We start from the raw sequence: 25,000 nt of genomic DNA, 5'->3' as shown, positions 1-25,000 counted from the left end.
TTTAAAGGGGGGCAAACTGCTTGGTTATTGGTCCATAACGTAAGGCTAAGACTGTCAAATTTGCTCAAGATTTTAATATTCCGTTGCAAAAACAATTATAGTGAGCAAAATTACTGGTTTTTAGCAAACTGATGAATTTTGTAATCTCATTAGGAGTATTGTATTTTGTAAACTAATGGTCATTTGTGATGCATGCAATGTCTGCACAAGACAGTGTACATCTATTTGATTTTTTATTAGTGGGTGCAATGTTTGCTGCTATTGCGGGACAGTAATGATTGGTGGCAAATGATTTGAAAGTGCCACAATCCATGTCAGAACTACTGTATTTTCTGGAGGTTAAATTTCAGTTGTACTGATATTTTTGTTGGTTTCTTGTTTAACAATATTCCAAGTAGTTTTTATCCCATTCTTGGTGTGTTTTATTTTTTTGAGTATGGTACATGTGTATCACTTTCTCAGTAACAGACTAAAGGGTTCTACAACACTGGCGGCAATGGAGTTTTGGTTCTTGTCTACAGCTTGTTCTCTGAATATGGTAGAGCTCTCCCATCCCAGTGCAGGATATTTTAATCATAACCCTCTCCTTCATTCAATTTCGCTCTTGTTTGTGTTAGAGGTAAAGATGTCCCAAAGTGTTGTTGTAGTATGTTTGAGGAACAGTTCAGTTTTCCATCTGCTCTGTCTACCTTATAAATTTCTCCTCAGCACTTCTCCCATAGTTTCTCTCTAAACACTCTGACTGAGCCATTGTTTATGATTCTGGGAGCCAATGCTTTCCTTCTGTGATATGTACCTGACCAGTCTCTGTCTGTTATTGTTAACATCTGAGCATGGTCATAAAAAAATTGACTATTGGTTTCACAGTTAAGTTACTAATACTTGTTGGATCTAATATCAAATTGTCAATGGATGTTGGACTGTCTTGTTTTATGTATTAACTGCTTCAGTTTTTGGAGGGAATTAGTAATGGTTTTAGCTTAACATATCCGGGAACTGATAAAGAAGCAGCAGGCTTATTTTTAAAACTATTTGTTTACTGTTCTGTAAAACTTTGCACCAGCCACAATGCAGCCCCATTTTGGATGCTGTTCTCAAACACAGGATGTGTTAGTTGACATTCATATACAGTGGAAATCACCTCGACTGTTGTCAAATGTTTGGAAGCTGTGATGAATAGGTGGATTGTAAGAGCTCCCAAGAATTGTGTACCTGTGGTACCAAATATCTACAGTTCTATCCTCTGCTGTGGATCCTGTCACCTCTACAGGAAGTATAGGTCTATCACTGCTTGTCCACTACTCTGTGAGTGATGTGTCTTTGCAAGGGTTATACAGAGAAGATAGAAACCAGGAAGAACAGAGGCTGTCCCCCTAACCAATAAGTTCAAGATGCTGTCTTTTGCTGAAACCGAAACTGAACCACTGAGGCTCACTTTACTTATTGTGAAACCTGCTGTGTCCTTTGTCAAGAGGAGGCAAATGCAAAAAAAGGCCAGGCATCTATTAATTTTTGGCGGCTCAGATGTATGGTAAACGATGGTACCCATTGGGAAAATGGCAACAAGGAATGGGAAGGAACAGCAGGTGCACTCGTTGTGTGTGCCTGAGAGCTTCATTCAAAATATTTAAGAGACTGTTCTAGCTGCCCTTGAAGGAACAGGGTGCAGATAGTGCTGGATATTGGAACAAACAATGCCTGTCATCTGGGCTCCAAGATCATACTTGAATCATTCCAGCAACTGCCGGAGAAAGTTGAGAAGACCGGCGTTGCTCATAGATTTCCAGAGATGCTCACAATTTGCAGTACTGTTTCCAGTACTGATCATGGCCTCCTGATTCTGAGTTTAGTTGAAGAATTGAGCCAGACACTTCAAAGGTTCTGTAACAAGCTAGGATGCAACTTCCTGGTCTTGAGCCTTAGGAATGAGAACAGTAGAGCCTCCAATGGGACTGGTGTGCATGACTCATCAGATTCTGCTACCCATTTAGCTGACTGTGTGTAGGGTGCACACAAGGATTTTATAAAGTAGATGACTCACCATCCATCCCAGTTAACAATAGCTGTAAGGGACCTGGAAGTGTCAGTGTAAGATCCAAAGAAATGCTCCATACAGCTGATAGTACTAAAATCCTGGAGCTCATATAATACTAGATACAGAAAGGTGACTCGAAGAACTGTTGTTCAGGTTTAAAAGAATTGTTGACCATTGTAATGTTCCTGTTCTTGTGTAACACATAAAAAAATTAAGTCCAACAATTCTAATTTTAGACTGCATATGCCTCAGCTACTAACTGAGACATATAGCAAATCATACGATTCTTTGGGGAGGAGGGGGGGATCAAAGTTAAACCAAAGCTATACTTCTGTGGCCACAGATGGGCCAATTGGGGCTGACCAAACTCTGTGTCATCCTTAGCCAATGACATCATCTGGATGCTGTATGCAGGGTCAACACACCACTCTCCTGGCCATTGTCAGCTTTGCTGACCTTGGAGCCAATACTTCTCATTCAAGAAGATCCTCAGTTGTCATCATGATGATGAGTGAAACCTGTTACAGTCCTGTCACCAATGAAAGATCCATGGCAGTAACAGGAATTAAACCATAATACTTTGGATGGCAATCAGCCATGCTAACCACTCAGCTATGGAGGTGACTTGTACCAGGAAATGCTATTGTAAATTTTTTTCACTGTATGAGAACTGTAGTCTTTGCTTTTGAAACATGTTGGATCCTTTTTGTGATTCACAGAGGCTAACTTTTTGAAAGAAAAAAACTGACTTAATTTAACTGATAAGTCCAGCTTGCTGCCATTAACAAACTTTTACAACTGCTATTCTATCGTGCTGCTTTCTATGAGCATCCTTAACGACTGCCAACTGGCTGCCACTCTTTCTGCTGTTACAGCCATGGACACTTCGATAAAGCCTTACCAATGTAGTCAGTTTTAGGTATTATTACAAACAGAACTTTATGTCATTTACTGTGGAGAAAAACTTATACAGAAGCAGATTTTTTTGGAGGGGGTGCACCTTGAGCAAAACACAATTTTATATTTTCTTCTATTTCCCAGTCATGTTTTGCTGAAGTTTCTGCATCAGCATCATCAGTGGGCTCTTATTTTGTGTTTTCCAAATTTAAACTCCATAAAATATATGCAGTAAATTTCACTTAGTTATAAAAAACCAAATTTCTACTGAGTAATGCAATCTATTTGATTATTAGCATTTACACATCTCACTTAAGAATAACATTTGTTTTTCAGCAAGTTGCTTTGTACTTCATGTTATATGTTATTAAATGATCTTGATATTTGTATGCCCATATTCTGGAGATCTAAAAATGATAATTTTATATAAAGATAACTGCACTACAAAAGTTTTCGAATTAACAATTTTATTTTGGCTTACTCTAAACTCATAAGCACATTATTAAAAATTATTAAAATTTATAGTTCTGTTGAAGATGTGCTGTGTTCGGTGTCAGTAGGTATGTAATCTGCAGTTCCTCCACACAGCATTAAATATTGGATAATAATTGCGAAATAGTATCAAATAATGCATTAAAAGCTGTGTATCACACATTCCAAGAAGAGATTTGAGGCTGCTACATTACACCATTCACTAACTAGGTAACTACGTAGTAGAACAGTTCATGATAGGAGGGACCCTCCATGGTAAATACAATCCTGGAAATTGAAATAAGAACACCGTGAATTCATTGTCCCAGGAAGGGGAAACTTTATTGACACATTCCTGGGGTCAGACACATCACATGATCACACTGACAGAACCACAGGCACATAGACACAGGCAGCGGAGCATGCACAATGTCGGCACTAGTACAGTGTATATCCACCTTTCGCAGCAATGCAGGCTGCTATTCTCCCATGGAGACGATCGTAGAGATGCTGGATGTAGTCCTGTGGAACGGCTTGCCATGCCATTTCCACCTGGCGCCTCAGTTGGACCAGCGTTCGTGCTGGACGTGCAGACCGCGTGAGACGACGATCATCCAGTCCCAAACATGCTCAATGGGGGACAGATCCGAAGATCTTGCTGGCCAGGGTAGTTGACTTACACCTTCTAGAGCACGTTGGGTGGCACGGGATACATGCGGACGTGCATTGTCCTGTTGGAACAGCAAGTTCCCTTGCCGGTCTAGGAATGGTAGAACGATGGGTTCGATGACGGTTTGGATGTACCGTGCACTATTCACTGTCCCCTCGACGATCACCAGTGGTATACGGCCAGTGTAGGAGATCGCTCCCCACACCATGATGCCGGGTGTTGGCCCTGTGTGCCTCGGTCGTATGCAGTCCTGATTGTGGCGCTCACCCGCACGGCGCCAAACACGCATATGACCATCATTGGCACCAAGGCAGAATCGACTCTCATCGCTGAAGACGACACGTCTCCATTCGTCCCTCCATTCACGCCTGTCGCGACACCACTGGAGGCGGGCTGCACGATGTTGGGGCGTGAGCGGAAGACGGCCTAACGGTGTGCGGGACCGTAGCCCAGATTCATGGAGACGGTTGCGAATGGTCCTCGCCGATACCCCAGGAGCAACAGTGTCCCTAATTTGCTGGGAAGTGGCGGTGCGGTCCCCTACGGCACTGTGTAGGATCCTACGGTCTTGGCGTGCATCTGTGCGTCGCTGCGGTCCGGTCCCAGGTCGACGGGCACGTGCACCTTCCGCCGACCACTGGCGACAACATCGATGTACTGTGGAGACCTCACGCCCCACGTGTTGAGCAATTCGGCGGTACGTCCACCCGGCCTCCCGCATGCCCACTATACGCCGTCGCTCAAAGTCTGTCAACTGCACATACGGTTCACGTCCACGCTGTCGCGGCATGCTACCAGTGTTAAAGACTGCGATGGAGCTCCGTATGCCACGGCAAACTGGCTGACACTGACGGCGGCGGTGCACAAATGCTGCGCAGCTAGCGCCATTCGACGGCCAACACCGCGGTTCCTGGTGTGTCCGCTGTGCCGTGCGTGTGATCATTGCTTGTACAGCCCTCTCGCAGTGTCCGGAGCAAGTATGGTGGGTCTGACACACCGGTGTCAATGTGTTCTTTTTTCCATTTCCAGGAGTGTATTTACTATAAGGAGACTACTAAAGAAACAGAGACTAGTGCATAATAGGTGTAAAACAAAGCATAGGGTTATAGATAGGGAGATGCTGAATGAAACAGATTTGGCTGCGAAGGGGCAATGCAAGAAGCTTTCAGTGACTACTGTGGCAGAATATTATTGCAGGATCTCTCTCAAAATGATAAGAAGTTGCGCTCATCTTGAAAGACTGTTAGAGGTACCAAAGCTAGTGTCCAGACACTCATGGACAAGACAGTGATTGAAACTGGGATTATCAAAGCAAAAGCAGAAATGCCAAACTTGGTTTCTACATTTTCATTTACAAATAAAAATCCAGGGTATCATCCCAGTTTAATTCTGACACCACTGCAAATAGCCTATTATAAGAAGTGAAGTTGGCAGTGAAATGGAGAGAAAATGCCCCTCTAAATTAATGATAAATGGTAAAAGCTGTTACAGTCCCAGCGCTGTTTGTGAATCCTTCAATGGCTTCTTCATTAGTTGTAATAAAATTTGTGACTGCTTACCGCCAAGTACAAATCCTAGTAAGGCAGAGAGAAATTCCTCTGGTTTTAAGTTTTTCCCGTGTCTCCAGCTCTGATGATATCAAATTCAGAATGTACCAAACAAATTTAAACCCATTGGATTGGGATGAGATTCCCACTGGAACGATAAAAATAGTCTGTTATAATACAAGGTGTACAACTTTGCTTCCGCCATTTTTCCCCAACATTTGAGGCTTTAATGAAACAAATTGGTTACACATGTATCATTCAAAGTATTTTCCATCACTGGCCACTACTTTCTCCCATCTTTTGGGCAGTCTATGAATCCTGTGCCAAAAAAAAATTGTTCATCTTTTGAAGTAATCCACAAATTGATACAGTTTGTGACTTCTTCATGAGATCAGAAATGCTTATCAGCCAGGCCATGTGCCATAGATCTAAACAGGTGATAGTCAGAGGGAGCAACGTCTGGAGAATATGGCGGGTGGGGTAGGACTTCCCATTTTAATGTTTCCAAGTACATTTTGACCTCTTTTGCAACGTGGGGTTGAGCATTGTCATGCTGCAAAATCACCTTATTGTGCCTGTTGCTGTATTTCGGCCATTTGTCTTTTAATGCTCTGCTCAAATGATAATGAGCACCTGTGATTGTTTCACTTGGTTTTAACACCTCATAATACATGACGCTGAGCTGGTCCCACCAAATGCAGAGCATGATCTTGGAGCCGTGAATATTCAGTTTGGCTATCAATGTGGAAGGGTGTCCGGGATATCCCCATGATTTTTTGCATTTAGGGTTATTGTAATGAACCCATTTTTCGTCACCGGTCACAATGCGATGCAGAAATCTCTTCCGTTTTTGCATCTGAAGCAACTATTCACAAACACACAAATGCCCTTCAATCTCTCTTGCTTTTAGCTCACACGGGACACAAGTTCCTTCTTTCTGAATCATGCCCATAGCCTTGAGATGTTTTGAAATGGCTTTCTGTGTCACTCCCACTAATCATGCCAATTCATCTTGAGTTTGACATGAGTCTCCACTCAGCAATGTCTCCAATTCTGCATCTTCGAAAACATTCTCTCAACCATGCACTATGCCGGTCTGCGATGTTAAAATTACCATTCTTGAAGCATTGAAACCACTCACAACATATTCTTTCACTAATAGTGCCCTTACTATATGTACTGGAGAGCATTTGATGAGACTCAGACACTGTTTTCTTCATATTGAAACAAAACAGTAACACCTCCCACAAATGACAAGAAATAGGCTTGTAAACTGACATTTTCAATCAAGAACAACTTTATGATGCAGGCACAAATTGACTAATGTTTGAATGAGGTTATGTTGACTGAGGTCCAATCTAACTACGTAACATCTGCAATCTGTTTCTTTTGACCGCTACTTACTTTTGTTGCCACCTGTCGGCAAACGGCGGAAGCAGAGTTGTACACCTCGTATTGCAGATCCACTTTCCCTCTTAATCGACTAGTCTTTTGCAGAGGGATGTTTCCTAGATTGATTAAAATATGCTGAAGTTCGGCCAATTCATATAAAGGGCAAAGAAGATGAAATGTGAAGCTATAGGCCTATCTCATTACTACCTGTGGTTTTTTTCCAAAAATATGTGAAATTATAATTCATCCAAAAACATTCTTTTACACAGTCAGTAAACATTCTTTTACACAGTCAGTATGGTTTCAGGAAAGGCTGCAGCACAACCCATGCAGTAAATGGTCGTGAAAGTAGGCTTAGATCTATGTTACAGAATGTGCACATTGGACATCTTTTGTGGTCTTAGTAAAGCCTTCAACACTGTAAATCCTGACCTGCTGCTCCAAAAACTGACAGAATATTGTTTTTAAGGAAAAGCTCTTAGCTGGATGTTATCATACTTGTCAAATGGAAAAGAAAGAATGCTTGTTAATGACAGTAGCAAGAAAGTTTTGTCTGGCTAGCAACACACACGCACACGCACACACACACACACACACACACACACACACAAGCACACACATAAGGCATTCCACAAGTTTCAATATTAGGCCCATGTTCAGTCTGATATCATCCTTCCTGCAGATGACTCAATAGCGATAGTCTGCTGGAAAACCAATGAAGACTTAATCTGCAATATTGAGAAGACACTTGGGGAAGTAGGGATGTGGGTCAAAAATAATAATTTGAAATTAAATACTTTAGTTTAAAGGAGCCCTCTCACCAAAAATCAAAAGGATTGAGGCATACATAAAAGAAATAAAATGTGCTAGCCTTTAGAGCTATCCTTTGATGAGCTAGAGTAAAATACACACACACACACACCCACACACACACATGCACACACACACATGCACACACACACACACACACACACACACACACACACACACACACACAGACACACTCGTGCATTCACATGCTTATGCCCCTATGTGGTGCTGGCTAAACTAACAGTGCCAGTGATGTTTTGCAGCAGGCGAACTGTTTGTGCTGGGTAGGGATTGGAAGGCAGGGAGAGGGACTGTATTTGAGCGGCTAGCGGCTTGGAGGAAGGCAGTCGATTTTCCAGCTAGGAATGTGGGAGGGAGGGGCGGCAGGTATATGGGTTGCTATGACTGTAGCAGCCCATATACCTGCCACCCCTCCCTCCTACATTCCTAGCCGATAAACTGGCCACCTCCCTGCGAGCAGCTAGCCACCCACCCCCAGTTCTTCTCCCTGCCTTCTGCCTCCCACTATGCACCTCACCAACACTATCCCCTCCTCCCCTCACCAGAACCAGTCCACCTGCCACGAAATAGCATAGCCAGCACCACATTGGGGCATAGATGTGTGTGTGTGTGTGTGTGTGTGTGTGTGTGTGTGTGTGTGTGTGTGTGTGTGTGTGTGCATATTTATCTTGTCAAAGGATAACTCTGAAAACTAACAGATTTTATTTCTTTTGTGTACCTATCGACAACTCAGTGCCTCTGCTTTTTGGTGAGTGGTCTCTTTTAATCCTACAGTATCTACTTTCTGCAGGGAATTTCCTACAAAAATCTGAAATCAAACTTTGCAAAAACATAAGTTGTCAATTTCACCACAAAACAATCAACACAATGTAGAGATGAAATAAAGTATAGTGACAAAAAATTTGACTCAGCAAATTGTCCCAAATTCCTAGGTGTATTAATAAATGAAACTGATAAATTTATTTGTTTGCATATTCATCCAAGCAACATCCCACAATGATATAGGAATTGTCATGGTAATGCAATCAAAATCAAAAACTCAGAATACACACACACACACACACACACACACACACACACACACACACACACACAGAGAGAGAGAGAGAGAGAGAGAGAGAGAGAGTACATAAGTATGCTTTTTTTATGGGGATAAAACAGGTGGCCAGCTAGGGCCTCGATAGAGGAACCGTTTAGCTGAAATTATTTAGGAAAACTTAAGAAAACCTTAACCGGGATGGCTGGACAGAGCAAACTCCATCCTGCTGAGAATATGAGGTCAGTGTCTTAGCAGCTGAACTGTGTTATTCATTGATTTACATACAGTTGGAGTAAGATAACATATAGCACAAAACATTGTTTTTCTCTTCATCACTGCACACACTAAGGATACCTGCTGGTGACTCCTGCACAATAAACGTGATGCCATGCCCCTTGCATATTTGACTGATTTCATTGATTCTAATGGCTTACTTCTGTTGGCATATTCAGAGAAAATCATACTTTTTATCTGGTTATGGGCTTTACATTGCATTAACTTGAGAGTCAGATGCCAGTTCCTGCACACAGCAATAATCATTTGCAAGTCTGCATGTATTTTACAACAATTTTCTGCTAATATCACTTTCCTGTCTGTAGGGAGTCCCAGAGGCCATATGAATCATATACTGACACTTGTATATGTTGTGAACACTCAAGATACTGTCACAGGTTTTGGGAGACAAGTTGGCTTCAGGACACTTTTATTGTTTTGGAGGAGGATGTTATGGACATAAAAATTCTTTTTTACTTTCTTTGAAAACAGTGAACTGATTCTTTGAAACTGAGTATCACTCATCTTTGATGAAAAACAGTGCATTCTATTGCATTCTCCACAAGATTTGCTGCCTCACTTTCTCCATTAACAATTACCCTAAAAGAAAACTCATTGAATGAGGAGGAGACTACAAAATTTTCAAGTGTGGCCATTGACGGAGTTGAACTGAAAATTAGCTATGCAATGTCTGAAATACCAAGGTTCTATAATTTTGTGTCATGAGTAAGAACAGATTTTGGACATTTAAATGAAAAAAAATAGTTTTGCCTATAATATCACAGTACACTTGGGCCAACTCTACATTGAAAAAGAAATCATTTATTGTACAAAAATATTAAATCAGAACATATAGTGTCCCCACTTAAATTTCTTGAAATTAAATAAGTATTCTGACAACATCACTATACAATATCTTCCTTATGGCATTTGGAATCAATTATCTGTCACAGCTAAAGAAATAAAGAAACCTTCATATAGGCATAACAGTGAAAGGGAAAATGACTCATACTATACATTACTCATCCATTACAGAATGGGGTGATTGTGCAAAGATAAAGATCTCTGACCCTTTATATTGTGCTCTGTAGAGTTGAATAGATAATAAAATTTTCTACAACCAAATTAAAATGCTATCTGCTTGACAAATTCTTATACTTTTTAGAAGAAAATTAAGTTAAGTTATTGTTTAAATAAAATAATTAAGTCTTAGTATAACCTTGTAAATAGATAGAACTTAACTTTACAAACATGCAAGAAATGTGTGATATGAATTAATTGAACGTACAGAGTTGAAGCACTTTTCTCAATATTGCTTTTACAGCATGGCAATGACATTGATCTGAAGCCACTAGGCTCAAGGCAGATGCACCGACAAAGCTTTACAGTTCATGCAGGTGTAGATCCTTCTGGTGATTTACTGTTCCTTGAAGTTCGTGAAGATGGACTTGTCTTGCGTTCTGTGAATGGTACAATTGTTGAGCGGTGGTGGTTTGAACGGCTTGTTAACATGACGTACAGCCCAAAAAATAAGGTGCTGTGCCTTTGGAGACGAAATGGTGGTCAGACACAGTTGCATAAATATTATACGAAAAAGGTTAGTAGAAACTCAAACAATACTGTATTTAATATTAAAATGTAAGTTCCTGCATTTTAAATAAATATTAATGGTGAAACCTTAATAAATAAATATTAATGGTGAAACCTTAACAAACTGAATTGTAGGATCCCACAGTTTGGATATGGGAGCAATGCGCTACTGACTTACTGCAGTCACTTCTCAAAGGCTTTCCAATGTATACTGTATTCCATCTGATTATTGTAAACTACCTTTTCCGGTTGTTACAGTGTCTCACAAAGAACAAAATACAGATAAGGGGAGGTATTTTTGTCTGCAAAATAACACATACAGTATAAGTTAAAGTCTTACCTCAGTTACTACAGTAATTTTATTCTATTAGATAGTGTTCTTTTTTACTGTATCAGATGTCTTTGTCTTTTGTTGTTAAAAAGTTTTATCATATTATAAGCATGTGCATTCTGGAGAAAAGTGATATACTTTCCTCTGTAAAAATTATGAATTAAGAGGAAAATGGCTGTAAATTAATTTTAACACATCAACTATTAGTCCATTTTTAGTTAAATTAACCATGATACTATGATAAAATTGTAAATGTGAAATCAAGAGATACATGGACAGGCTTGCCATATTTTTTTGTGTCCAACCCAGGATATATTTTTGGAATTACTTAGAAATTGTAACAGTTTACTGAAACTTTAAACTTTACTTATTCAGAGCATGCAGTGCAGCTAGTCAATGAACTGTTCATGGGCTGCAAATCATGCAACGTACCCAGCTCTTGTCCAACATTTGTTGGCACTGGAGGAAAAGAAATTACTTCCTCTGAATTGTTTGACAGGAGGGGCATCCATAGTGGCCAGCTGAGTATCCTCATGTATGATGTGTTGTTGATTGCACATCGCCTTCTTTGGGGACACCACTTTTGGGAATGCCAGTCTGCAATGAAATGTGAAGAATATTAAAACCACACACTCTATTAAACTGTGAATTGAATACATGCAACACTAGAAAGAAGATACTCGCTAAGTAGGACATGGAATGCACTTGTGGGAAACCATGTATAAAAAGAAAACATGAGTTCAGAAAACAAAAATATTCTACACATCACTTTTTCTGATAGTCTTAGACTAATTGTGCTGCCACAATCTATTCAAATGTGCCTGAATAATTTGTCAATAACTGTAGAGCAGTTTACTAGCTGTTTGAGCGATATTCTAAGCATCTTTCCTAATGCACCACTATCACAAAATTCAACCTTATAACTTTATATATTTATGTCAAATTTCTTGGATGTGTCCTTCACATTGTAACATGCCCAGGCATCAAAATAATTAGAATTTTTGGTCTCTCATTCACAAATGCTGCACAAAGTTTCATAAGCATAGGCATAAGGATTGAAAGTTTTATGATCACATGTGTAAATCCAAAGTACCTAGTTTCCCTGTGGCAATTGTCCTTTTGCTTCTCCCACTGCCAGCTAAAGATAGAATCCTGTAATGTTATCAGTTATGGCAGGCTGGGAAACTACCCACACAGTGACAGCCACAAGCAACTGGCAGATATTCAAATATATTGTGCAATGAACCATTAAATAAGCTGCACCATTTACATTGATTTAACATATTATCTGTGAGATCATTTATTGGCACTTCAGCAATGTAGTTAAAATATATTGAAGTCTGTTGTTGAAATATTAATCACTCAGTTCAAATACTTGGAGCAAAAACACAGAAAATACTGTTCGAATTAGATTGGTAGTACAAATCTTTCAATTAGCATCATCCATTCTAGTGGCATTACTTATTATTTTCACACGTGTACACATGACTGTTTGTGACAAGGCAGTTTCAGGATTTAGCGGTATGAAGTCTGAACAAAAGGTATCTATGCTCGTGAGGTTTTGCCTGATGTGTTAGTATGTTCAACCATATCTAATCAAGTCCACATTACGTGTACTGTAACCATCATGATGCAGTTTATTGTTTTCTTGGAATTCATCACATAATTTCAGAATTGTAAATTCTCAAATAAATCACCAAAAGTGAGCCATCAGCACTGATGTAAAATACACAGCTTCCATGGTAAAAACTTTAATTGCTCCAACAAAATATTGTAATTTGTTTTCTGCATGCAATATGTCAGCACTAAAGCATATACACATTATGGAAGCCAAAAATGCCTCTCAACAATTGTGCTCTGCACTTCACAGAGAGGTGTTTATCAATATAGGCATGTGGGTAAGGTAGAGATACTACAGTATGCTTAGATTTCTGCATAGAAATGTTTTCAAATTCTAGAAGAGAACCAGGGAAAGCAAGAAACAAGCTCTCTCTGATAGTATTATTATGTACTTAAATGCCATGCACTAAATAAAATAAATAAATAGTAGGCAAGCAGGTAAGGGAGTGATACTACAGTGTGCTTACATTCTCACACAGAAATGTTTTCGAAGTCTAGAAGAGAATTGGTAAAAGCAAGAAATAAGGTCCCTGTGGTAGAGGTTGTTTCAGAGGGGTGGGGGGGTTTAGTCCATCTCACAGATACAGATGTAGATAGATAATGACCACATAGTAATATCATGAAGGTTAGAACAAAACATAATAGTCATAATATTGATCAGTTTTTACATCACAAAGACAAAAGATAGTGTATATAAGAGAGCACAGTATTATTTAAGTCCCTGGAAAAAAAAATCAACCATGCACGCTCACTTCAGCTTGACAGTTCTCACAAGAAATTTTTTTGCAATTCACAGTACTCCACCTTTGTGATGCTCATTAGATAGATAATTGGGGAGGGGCTGCTGTGTTATGGCACTGCCCACATGCAGTTGCAGGTTAAGCACCTGCTGTTACAGCATATGATAGCCACAATGCACATTCATCAGACTGTCCTCTCCACCTTATGGTAATCTATCTCTAGCACACATGAAACAATGCAGCTGTGCCCCATCAGTGCTGACCTGCTCTTGGCCTGTAAATCATTCATTTAGCTTATGTCTAGCAGTAGTAGTCCTTACACTGTACTCAGCTAATATTAAACAGGGCAAATGAAATTAAGTAGCTAAGAGAAATTGTCAGTGAGCCTATGAACATCACAGATATTGTGCTCATCATATATAAAAAATGCAGTATAAAAGTGGTTAATATATATGTCAGGGAAAAACCCTCCAAGGTGCCAACATATTGTGAGACTTTAGTTACAAAATGGAAACTTGAGCCATCTTGCTACTTCAGAGCAAAAATAAGTACATGAGACAAATTTTATTACCGTATGTATACAGAGTGTAGGCAGATTGTTGGATTATGTAGAATAATAACACTTATCAGTACTACAAAAAGTTTCACTATTTTTGAGTGTACTCATTTCATAGGTCTAAACACACAAAATGCTCTTACATACTAATAAATAACTGTGACTGCACAAAGATAGCTATCCACAGAGTGACATACGTCACAAAATTTTTTTACACTACATAGTGGTTAGAAACTGTGATCATACTAGTCACTCCATCTTCTCAATGATATGGCTTGATGGTCTCCACATGATGTTTTCTGTCATGTTTACCAGATTTCATGGCTTCCAGCTCAACAGTATTCTGACACTCAATGCCTATAATACAATACTAGTCTCTTATGCTCATGATGAACCTTCTGTATTTCTTCATTCACCACGCATGCAGAGATTCTTACAAATCTTTCTTTTAATTCAAAAAAATATACAAAATTTGTTTGCACCAAAATGGGCATTACTGAACATCGTCTACAATGCCAGCTTTCAGTTGTGTGTGATGGAATACACGGCCTCCAATCCTGTGATGACCAATTTACACACTGATAAAGACTATATGATGAATCAAATAGTACTTCCTCAATGTCTCTTACCCTGTACAGAGACTGATTTGATGCAGCTCTCCATGTTACCCCATCCTTTGCAAGCTTCTTCATCATGAAGTACCTATTCCAACCTACATCCTTCTGAACCTACTTAGTGTATTCATCTCTTGGTCTCCCTCTATGATTGGTACCCTCCATACTGCCCTCCAATACTAAATTGGTGATGCCTTGATGCCTCAGAACATGTCGTACCAACCTATTCCTTCTTCTAGTCAAGTTGTGCCACAAATTCCTCTGCTCACCAGTTCTGTTCAGTTCCTCCTCATTAGTTACGTTATCTATCCATCTAATCCCTGTGCAAGAGGATCGTTCAGTGTCCTGACCACATGTCATTGATACTACTAAAAACCTTCACCCCATGAAATTTCTGGAGTAATTCTTCTAAAGGTTTGGGTCTTTCACACTGTGCAAATGTTACCTTGTTCACTGTACATGCATCCAGTACACATCTGATGTCGGATTTCTACCAGAAATAATCAGCTATTATACTGTCTTGTCAACTGTTCAGTAATTCTCATCTGTAACTTCTTCTGAATCTCCTCTTCTATTGTTTCACATTTTGACTATGGGATTGCATATGGTGCTACAAAATAGGCCTCACGTTATCTCACTGAAGCTTATATTCTGCCTTCTTTATTACTTCTGGTTCACTTGACAAAAAATCTGCTTACGCCTTCTAGAAATCTCTGTCAGCTGTTTCAATTCTTCCCAGTTTTGATGTTACGTGATTTTTATTTTCTATCAACTACAAGTTCAAGATCTTCTGTGCCTGCCTTGCCTTTCTATCTTCATTGCTTCTTGCATAATGCTCTGCCTCTATGGGTTTCTGTGTTCTAACTGCAAATCATACAAACAATATGACATAGTGGCTCTTACCATTTCCCTAATATCAGGTCTCCCTTTGAAATCAACAACAGCTTCCTTTCCTTTTGTTTAGACCTCTACAAAAATGTCAAATGAGCTCTGTGATCCATCAAACTGTCAACACCTAATACCCAGGCTAGTGCTAACACAGGAACCACAAGTACCTATACATCATAATCTTCATTATATAGCCTCATTGTAACTAAGATTTGCTCTTTAATTACCTTGATTTTTGCACCTGCAGAAAGTGTAATACATATTACATTCCCTGGAAAGTTTGATATCCTTTTTTTGTGCTCTAACCATTTCATATACAGCTTCTGCGGCACAGCATTGACTTTTCTTCTAGAGTCAAATTAAACATCTTCTCTGGTTCCAAAAATATCTGCTTCTGTTATAGGCTGTATGGTCTCATCAGGTACTTCATTATTTTCCTGCATCAGTTCATCAGTTTGGGCAGCTGCATGTTCAATCTTGCATGTTGTTATTTCCACTGGTCCTACAATGTCTGTTCCTCATTGGATTGCCTCAGGACCCTGAGATTTAGTTTTACTTGTTCCCATCACGCCACAGCATGCCAGTGTTGTTTACATTCTGTTCCCTGCTGGCCGACTAAACTTACTGTGTAGTTGTTCGAACTGTTTTCTGGTGGCCATAGCCAGCATGCTGTCCGCAGTAGCCTCTGTGACCTTGAAAACATGTTAAAATTTTCTGTTGTTCTCTCGATTTGATCGATGGCCATTAATAGTGTGCCAGCGTTCCTCTTACTGTTTCCATACAGCCCTTTATCGTATTTGGATTTTTTGCTTCCTCGGCGTTCATACAACTTATCTAGTTGCCCCAAGCTGACTTTATAACTTCTCAATCATTCTTCGGAACTGCCAGCAACTTTCCAGAACTGTTATCAAGAATTTACTTATATTCAAAAATGCTGTTGCCTCTGTTTTGATTGGTTGATCTAAATACAGGTTCCTTCCTAACAATCTTGGGAAAACTTCATTAGATTCCAGTTGTGTCTTCTATAAAATCTTCTGCTTTGGTGTAGATTGTTTCATGCACCTTTTGGCTTTTGTATGGACCAATACTGTTTTAAGCGCTCTTTCTCACTGTCTCTGGTAGCTTCTGCAGTGGACTGAGGAATGCCAACAGTAGTTTGAAGAGATTAAGCAACAGCTGTGTAGCTCACAATTACTTTCACATCAAGACTTGAATAAAGAGTTGAACTTGGCATGCGAAAATGCAGATTTTGGATTGGGTGTACACCTGTACCAAGTGGATGAGGCTGATCATGATAATATGAAAACCATTGCATTTGCAAGCAGGACTCTTTAAGTGAGAGCGGCAGTACACCATAACTGAGAGAGAGGGACTTGCATTCCTTTGGGAATTCACAAAACATGATGTCACCTCTGACATTTCCTCAAATTTTAGTACTTTTACAGCCAAATGTCATATTGTAGTGTTATATGTTGCTGCTCCATCTGAGAACAAATAAACACTTGCATCAAGCATGTATGAAACATTGTCCATTACAACATTACCACTCATTACTTCACATAATTTGAATGTCAGCTGTTACATGGTAATATGTATCTTTTTTTCCCAATGAAATCATTTCAAGAACAACAAATTGCTGTATACTCAGAGAGATGTTCTGCAAAGCATCATTGTTACTGATGGGAGATAAAACTGTGTGAGAAAATCCTGCACTTGAACTTCTGTACAATGAAAGACAAGATGGAACTTCAAACAGATTTATTAACTGTCCACATTTGCAGTTGTGTACAAGCATTACTATATCAACAAGAGTCACAGAATCTCTCCAAAACAGAGTAAAAAACGCTCGGCATAAGGATGGTATTCTTCTTCCTTCATTTTGCACTGATGCGCGAACTTCGATGCAAGTGACAGTTGCATGTTCCGATTGTGGTGTCAGTGTGTAGTAGTCACTACAGGAGCCCCCTTGGCGAGAGCAGAGTGTGGTAAGTCTTCTTTGTAACTGGCAGGAAAATGAACGTATCTTCCTGAGCAAGTCATGCGTTTTGCTTCGTCTTGATGTTGTTGAGGTGGTGGTGGAATGGGAGACTGGATTGTAATACCTTCCTTCTCCTGTCTCGAAATCTTGGGCAGTGTAGTCAATGCCTCTTTGAACATGTAGACCAGCTTAACTCTATTCATTGAAATTGTAGCTTGTTTGCCACTAATGAGAATATCCATGGTATGTAAACTCCTGCACAGCACACCATGTGGTTGAGGTGGTGGTGGAATGGGAGGCTGGATTGTAATACCTTCCTTCTCCTGTCTCGAAATCTTTGGCAGCATAGTCAATGCCTCTTTGAACATGTAGGCCAGCTTAACTCTATTCATTGAAATTCTAGCTTGTTTGCCATTAATGAGAATGTCCATGGTATGTAAACTCTTGCGCAGCACACCATGCTCCCCCCCCCCCCCCCCCCCTTCCAATTAGAACTGACAAATGTAGTAGAAAAAAGCATATTTAAGATATGGTTTGTTTCAGAAATATTCAGAGTAGAGCACATGTCCTTCCAAACTTTTTTTTGCTTCATATGACAATATCTGTTATTTTTGCAAAACATTAATCTTTCCTTCTGTCTATTGTAGCAATTTGTTGATTTATTTCTTTTTTAGAATCATCCAGAAGGCCCTGTAAAACCAGTGTATTGGACCTTTATGACTCATACCTAAACAAATTATCTCCAACATAAATAAACCATTCCTTATGCTATGCAAACAGCAGTTGTAGCGTCAAATAACCCCATATGATATAATCTCTTTAATCTGTGGCAAAACATAACACACACACACACACACACACACACACACACACACACACACACACACACACACACACACACAAGATATGTAATGAATGAATTGGTACTAACACAGACAAAGTATGAGTGTACCAATGTTTACATTTGTTATTCGATATCCACTCCAAATTGCTTTAATTTCTCCTGTTCAGTGAAGTTCCAGTGTATCTTACTTTGTTACCTTCTTCCAGGATTGTAGAGGCAATTGTCACAGTGGTTTTGATTCTTTTAATTTTCCATTTCCACTGTCATTTGTCATAGACTCGTGTGATGAATTAAATCTTAATTTGCAATCCAAATCAAAAATGTTTAACACATACTAAGAAAATGTAGTCATAGAAATAATAAAATAAAATAAGACCACTTAAAGAACATTTTGAAATTTGAATGTTTTTGAAAAGTGCACCACAGAATACCAGTCCCAGTGTTATGTTCATAGATGAGCTAGCAGGCCAAAGCAAGAAATTATTGAGATTTAAAATGAATTTCGTAAAAAAAAAAAAAAAGAAAAAGAAAAAAAAAGCCTCTTTGACTATTAAAAAGAGGAAAGAAAATATTTTTTTATATTTCCATGTCTCCATTTCGTCTTTCATTTCCGAAGGACTACTGCATATGAATAAATGAAACAAAAAAGTTCATGAGATCACTTACATTTTATGTGAACTATAAAAAAAATTACATAATGGCAAATGGAAAAATTTTTGTTGTATTTTATAGCTATTATTTCTATTATGGTAATCATTTATTAACTTGATTTTACATAGTCTCCTCTTCAAAAATTGTTTATCAATTGGGACAGTCATGTCAGTTTATATTCTGAAATTACCTCTTCGAGTCAAGTTTTGTTGTCAGAGTATATGTTTGCAGTCACATTATTTTGCTCTGCTTTTCTTGGTTTACTATTCTAATGTGTTTAAGTAACAGTTGTATCTTATCATGAAATGTATGTTTTTTGTTGTAGTGTAAAGATCTCTACTATTGCATAAAAGAAGCAATGGAGCGGGCAGCAGCAAGAGGTAGTGGTGCTCTGGCCGGAGTAGAACTTGGAGGGGAGTTCCCAGTACAAGATATGCGAACTGGTGAAGGTGGCTTACTGCAAGTGTGTCTTGAGGGAGTTGGTCTGCTTTTTGCCAACAGCAAGGTATGTGCATAAAACAGAACATCAGTATTTTGTCATTTAAACTATGTGTACCAATGAATGTATTGAAGAGTTGAAGGGGAAAACACAGACAAAAGATTTGTTATTGTGAATTCCATTTACAGTGGTGACTGATAGTTGCTTTCCCAAGAAAAACTGAGTTCTGCAGATGTTGTAGACAAAAATGTATAACTTTTAATCCATTGACTTTCTAAAATTTTTCCCCATAGTCAACCCTATATTTACTGTTTAAATTTTTAATTTATTTTTATTTTTTTTTTTTTTTTTTTTTTTTTTGTCTTACACATCTATCCCAAAATTATATCATTTTTTATAGGCATTCTTTATAAATCTGTCCTTACTATTTATGAAGTGATATGGATTGAGTGTAATACTGTTTTAGAAATTTTTATTGGTGTGGTGTTCTTGGAAAAGTACAGGCATGTGCAATGTGACTGGGAATTTCTCACACTCATACCATGTATTACTTTTTGTCTTCCTTCCTTGACACATTACACAATTTCTGGAGGGTGTTTTCTTGATGGACTGATTGCTTATCACTCACAAAATATCAAAAGATATCAAATGTGTTATAAACCTCTAAATAGATTGATTTCTCAGCTTTCCAATGGTATATAACTTTTCATGATCGTGATGTCAGCTGGTAGTGGGTGTACTGTTACATCATCAAATAATGTGTGTGTAGTGTGTGCATTGCCCAGTATTGAGAAATCAGTGCATAATGTAGCACTATCTTTTTACATTATTGAATAACTTCTCTGCAGTGCTGTTTAATAAAAGCAATATTGTACACTATGGATGAACAAAATGTGGTTGCACTGTTTTAAACAGACTGGAGGCTGCATTCTCTGTCTGGTCACCCTGTTTTAGACTTTCTGTGATTTCATAAAATTATTGCAGGTAAATACCAGAATTGTTCCTACTATAAGGCCACATCCAACTACCTGTATATATCTTCTTAAACTGTGAGATCAAATGTCCAATATCCTTGTAAAAGTTTCCATACTTTAGTAAAATTAGTGCTATTAGCTACATCTGTAATACCATTACAGTTACAGTCTTTTACCGCATATTTGAAAACTCATTTCTTGATATATGAAGGAGTGGAGAAAAGCTTAATGAGCTTCTGTTTTCATGTCTATATTATATTTTTGCTCACAATGAATATTTCTGTATTGCCAGTAGTTCATTAGTACTCTGAAACCTTAGTAAAGTTTGCAGTCTGTGTATGACCCAAAAATGTGTTTATCTGTTATTGTATAACATAATGTCCCTCCATGATACAATTCATTACAATTCAGTTGGCACAAAACATGCCAGACATTCTTTGGATCACCATGTGATGCCAGTCAATCCTCTTTTACAAGTTGCTGGCCCTTTACAGGAAATGCCTGACATGGCCGTATTATTGTCATCAGAAAATGGACAAAAGCCACTGAAGATGCTTCATAAATTAAAAAAACAAAATACATATGGCAAAAAACAAACTGACTTTCATTTAATTACAAAGACAGAACATACATCTGTGAATCTGCATCTAGTGTCTAGGTACCATTTATCTCACAAAATTTTGTAAATAATTTTTGATAGCACTGTACCATGAACATCACCAAACTCATAGACAATTCATGATGCATTTGTAGCAAGTAATAGTCTGTTATTCAATGACAGTAACATCCTGAGAAACAAGTGTTCACTTGTAGGAATGGTCCTTTCTTTACAATAATCTTAAAAGTGATGATGTTTATGATAACCAGACACACAATATAATTCAGTATTTTTATTAGACCCCAGACTTCATACTTATTGTGAAGGAAAGGAAATGTAGAAAAGAAGGAAGATGGAAAGATAGGTGGAAAGAAAGAGGCAAGCAGAAAAAGGTTGCTAAACTACTAGGTACCAGCAGATTGATTTAAAAATGATTGTTTCAAATGTCGGTATTTAAGACATATATTTGAACTTCTTATTGGACTATATACATAGTACTACTGATAAACAAATAAAAGTAAAAATGATGCCCATATTCTAGCTTTTGGAACTATTAGTTATTTCCTCAAACTCGCTATAGGTGGATTCCTCTCACACTGGGGCCTGAGTGACCTGCCTTTCTCTTTTAACCTTCCCTGCTTGAGGAAGGAACTGATAGTTCCAAAACCTAGGATAATGTTATCATTTTTACTTTGATTTGCGTCTGCTAACAATGCCAAATTGTCACCTCCTGAAGGTAATGGCCAGAATTTCTGTCTCATAATTCCTCATGAAGCCCATACCCACCACAGTATTGCAAGTTTATATGCCAAGTAGCTCTTCAGATGATAAAGAGGTTGAAGAAATGTATGATGAGTTAACAGAAATTATACAGAGAGTTAAAGATGATGAAAATTTAATTGTGGTGGGGAGTGGAATGCGACAGTAGTTAAAGGAAGAGGACTTGTAGAATTTTGCACAGAACATAATTTAACGATCGCTAATTCTTGGTTTAAGAATCATAAAAGAAGGCCGTGTATGTGGAAGAGACCTGGAGACACTGAGGGGTTTCTGATTGATTATATAATGGTAAGACAGAGATTTCAGAGCCAAATTTTAAATTGTAAGACATTTCCAGGGCTGAATGTGGACAATCTATTGAACAGTGGTTTGAAACTGAAGAAACTGCAAAAAGGTAGGAAATTAAGGAGATGGGACTTGGATAAGTTGAAAGAATCACAGGTTGTTGAGTTTCAGAGGGAGCATTAGGCAATGATTGAAAAGAACTTGGGAAAGGAATACAAAAGATGATGAATGGGTAGCTTTGAGAGATGGAATAGTGAAGACAGCGGAGGATCAGATAGGTGAAAAGACAGGGCCTAATAGAATTCCTTGGATAACTCAAGAGATATTGAATTTAACTGATGAAATGAGAAAATACAAAACTGCAGCAAATGAACCAAATGAAGCGGAATACTAATGTCTAAAAAATGAGACTGATAGGAAGTGCAAAAAGGCTAAGCAGAAATGGCTAGAGTACAAATGTAAAGATTTAGAAGCACATATCACTAGGGGATGAGGCAATACTGTCCTATGATTTCCCATAGAAGATAGGTTAAGGAAGGCTAAAACATACATTTATAGTATTTGTAGACATAGAGAAAACTTTTGACAATGTAGACTGGAATACTCTCTTTGAAATTCTGAGGGTAGCAGGGGTAAAATACAGGAAGCAAAAGGCTATTTACAATTTTTACAGAAACCAGACAGCAGTTATAATAGTTCAGGGGCAGTTAGGGCAAGAAGTAGTTGAGACCATAGAGAGAGTCCAAGAGATGAATACAGTAAGCAGAATCAGAAGGATGTATGCTGGAGTAACTGTTCAGGGATGAAGAAGCTTGCACAGGATAAAGTAGCATGGAGAGTTGCATCAAACAAGTCTTAGAAGTGCATTATTGCTAAGGAAGTTATGGACAATGTGGTCCAAGCACCCATCCATGACCTCTTGCAACTATATTTTTCTTATAGATTTTATCCCCTGTCATATTCCGGCTTTGTATGAAGAAGAGCATGTAAAGAATTTGGAAATTAAGGGAAAGGCACTGACTTATTAAATTTTTATGTTAGACTGTGAGTTATTGTTATCTTATGCTGTCAGGAAAGGAATGAGCCCGGGAAGAAAAAGATGTAGAGTCAACTCATGGTGTACCACACAGCTTTAATTTGTCTGTAAGTAGATGTCTGAGACTTGAAACAATCTCTGTAATCATATAGTTTAATTTGATCAAAGCACCTATGCCTGGGTTTCAGGCAGGATCCCACATTTTGTTCAATGCCAAGATACTATTCCAATACAGTTGGAGAACCTCTGCAATGCTGAGGCATGAATGGGAATTTGGATTGAGGAAGGAGGCATGCTAGGATAGTCCATGCAGTTTTGCAAAGGCACTTGCCAGGATGCCATAGTGGTTAGTGCATCTGCCTAGTGAGCAGGAGGCCCAGTTAAAAAAAAATGGCTCTAAGCACTATGGGACTTAACATCTGAGGTCATCAGTCCATTAGACTTAGAACTACTTAAACCTAACTAACCTAATGACATCACACACATTCATGCTTGAGGCAGGATTCGAACCTGTGACCATAGCAGCAGTACGGTTCCAGACTGAAGCTCCTAGAACTGCTCGGGCACAGCAGCTGTCAGACCCAGTTACTAGTCTGGGTGTTGGTACAAATTTTCATTCACTGCTTCAATATTTATATATACATCATAAATGTTTAAGACTTTGAAAGGTCTCTAGAACCATATAGTATCATTTTTCTCATTTGTAGCTCTTTCTTTTCCTATTTACCCTTTTCTTCATCGTGCATTTTTCTCCACGTTTTCTTGAAATTTTTTGATTTCTGTGGCTTTTTTCATTTCTCATGTTGCATTTGTTTTGTAACCTGTATCATATTTTTGTTTATATTTATATATTAACACTAGACTGGTGAAGTTTCTGACCTTCCTGAAATGGCAGAAAGGAATCGTTTTACCTCACATACAATAATTTCACATGTGACTTAAAGTAGTCCTTTATTTTAATGTATGCTAATCTCTACATTTTTGTATTATAAAAATAATTTTGCAACATGATGATTACTATATTAATGACTTATTTCAACAACAAAATATCTTACATGTTTGTTGTTGTTAATGCTAACAATTTTCCTAGACTGTAAACTTTCCTTTATTAGCTATTCATAGAATGTCCTAACACGTTTGATATATATATCCATATTATACTCACATGTGTTCCATACATGGCTTTATTCTGCTTTTTACTCAAGTCATGGGAAACTGCTAAAAGCACTTAACCCAGGTTTTTTGTGCACATTTTCTGCACTTGGCCTTGAGGCACTTTACACAGTTGTCACTGGTATTGTTGCCCTTGCAGAGGCTGGTCTGGAACTTCTTCTGCTTTCTAGATAATTTTTGATGTGTATCCTTTTCCTTTGTCTCTTCTTCTTCTTCTTCCTCCTCTTTTATTCCCTTTAGTTCATTTGCCAGCTCTAGTACAAACTTCTTCTTTACTATTTTCTTGTTTGTTACTATTTTGAAGATGACCCATGCATTTATTGTCACCATGTCCAAGATGATGTAAAGACATGCCATCTCCTTACATGCAGTCTTTGTAATACATTTTCAGGTAATTAAATCAACCCGCTTTGCTGCATTGTACTATGTTATGTTTACTTATTGATACTTTAGCATGCAGCGTACTAAGAAGAATGACATTTTTATTCTTCTTTCCTTGATCGTAGTATCATAGTGCAGTCTGTGTTGCCAGTCATGCACAGGGTGGTGGTGGAGGATATTATATATTTGACGTCCTTACCTCATCAGGAATTTTGTGATGTACTGTATTTTGCTCACTGTACCAACTAAGGGAGTTTTCTTTTCTTCAAGCTTCTTAGCCAGGTGAAGAGATATGAAGAAGTTGTCTGTTGTCACATTTCTTCCTTGATTCAGAAATATCCCCATGAGACATGACATAATCTCCTAT

The 25,000-nt window shown here is 38.4% G+C and overlaps 1 protein-coding gene across 1 annotated transcript in view; it reads left to right on the top strand.

The window, feature by feature from the left end:
* LOC124606313 (MAP kinase-activating death domain protein) overlaps positions 1–25,000 on the top strand; it is a 612,624-nt gene that overhangs the window by 482,592 nt on the left and 105,032 nt on the right. Inside the window, exons 70-71 of the mRNA XM_047138295.1 lie at positions 10,480–10,752; positions 19,293–19,472. Of these exons, the coding sequence (XP_046994251.1) occupies positions 10,480–10,752; positions 19,293–19,472 (453 nt within the window). The remainder of the gene's footprint in view (positions 1–10,479; positions 10,753–19,292; positions 19,473–25,000) is intronic.

The sequence above is a fragment of the Schistocerca americana genome, chromosome 3 (genome assembly GCF_021461395.2).
Source record: "Schistocerca americana isolate TAMUIC-IGC-003095 chromosome 3, iqSchAmer2.1, whole genome shotgun sequence".
NCBI lineage: Eukaryota > Metazoa > Arthropoda > Insecta > Orthoptera > Acrididae > Schistocerca > Schistocerca americana.
Note: the sequence above shows the minus strand (reverse complement) of the source record. Positions and strands in the feature narration are given on the sequence as shown.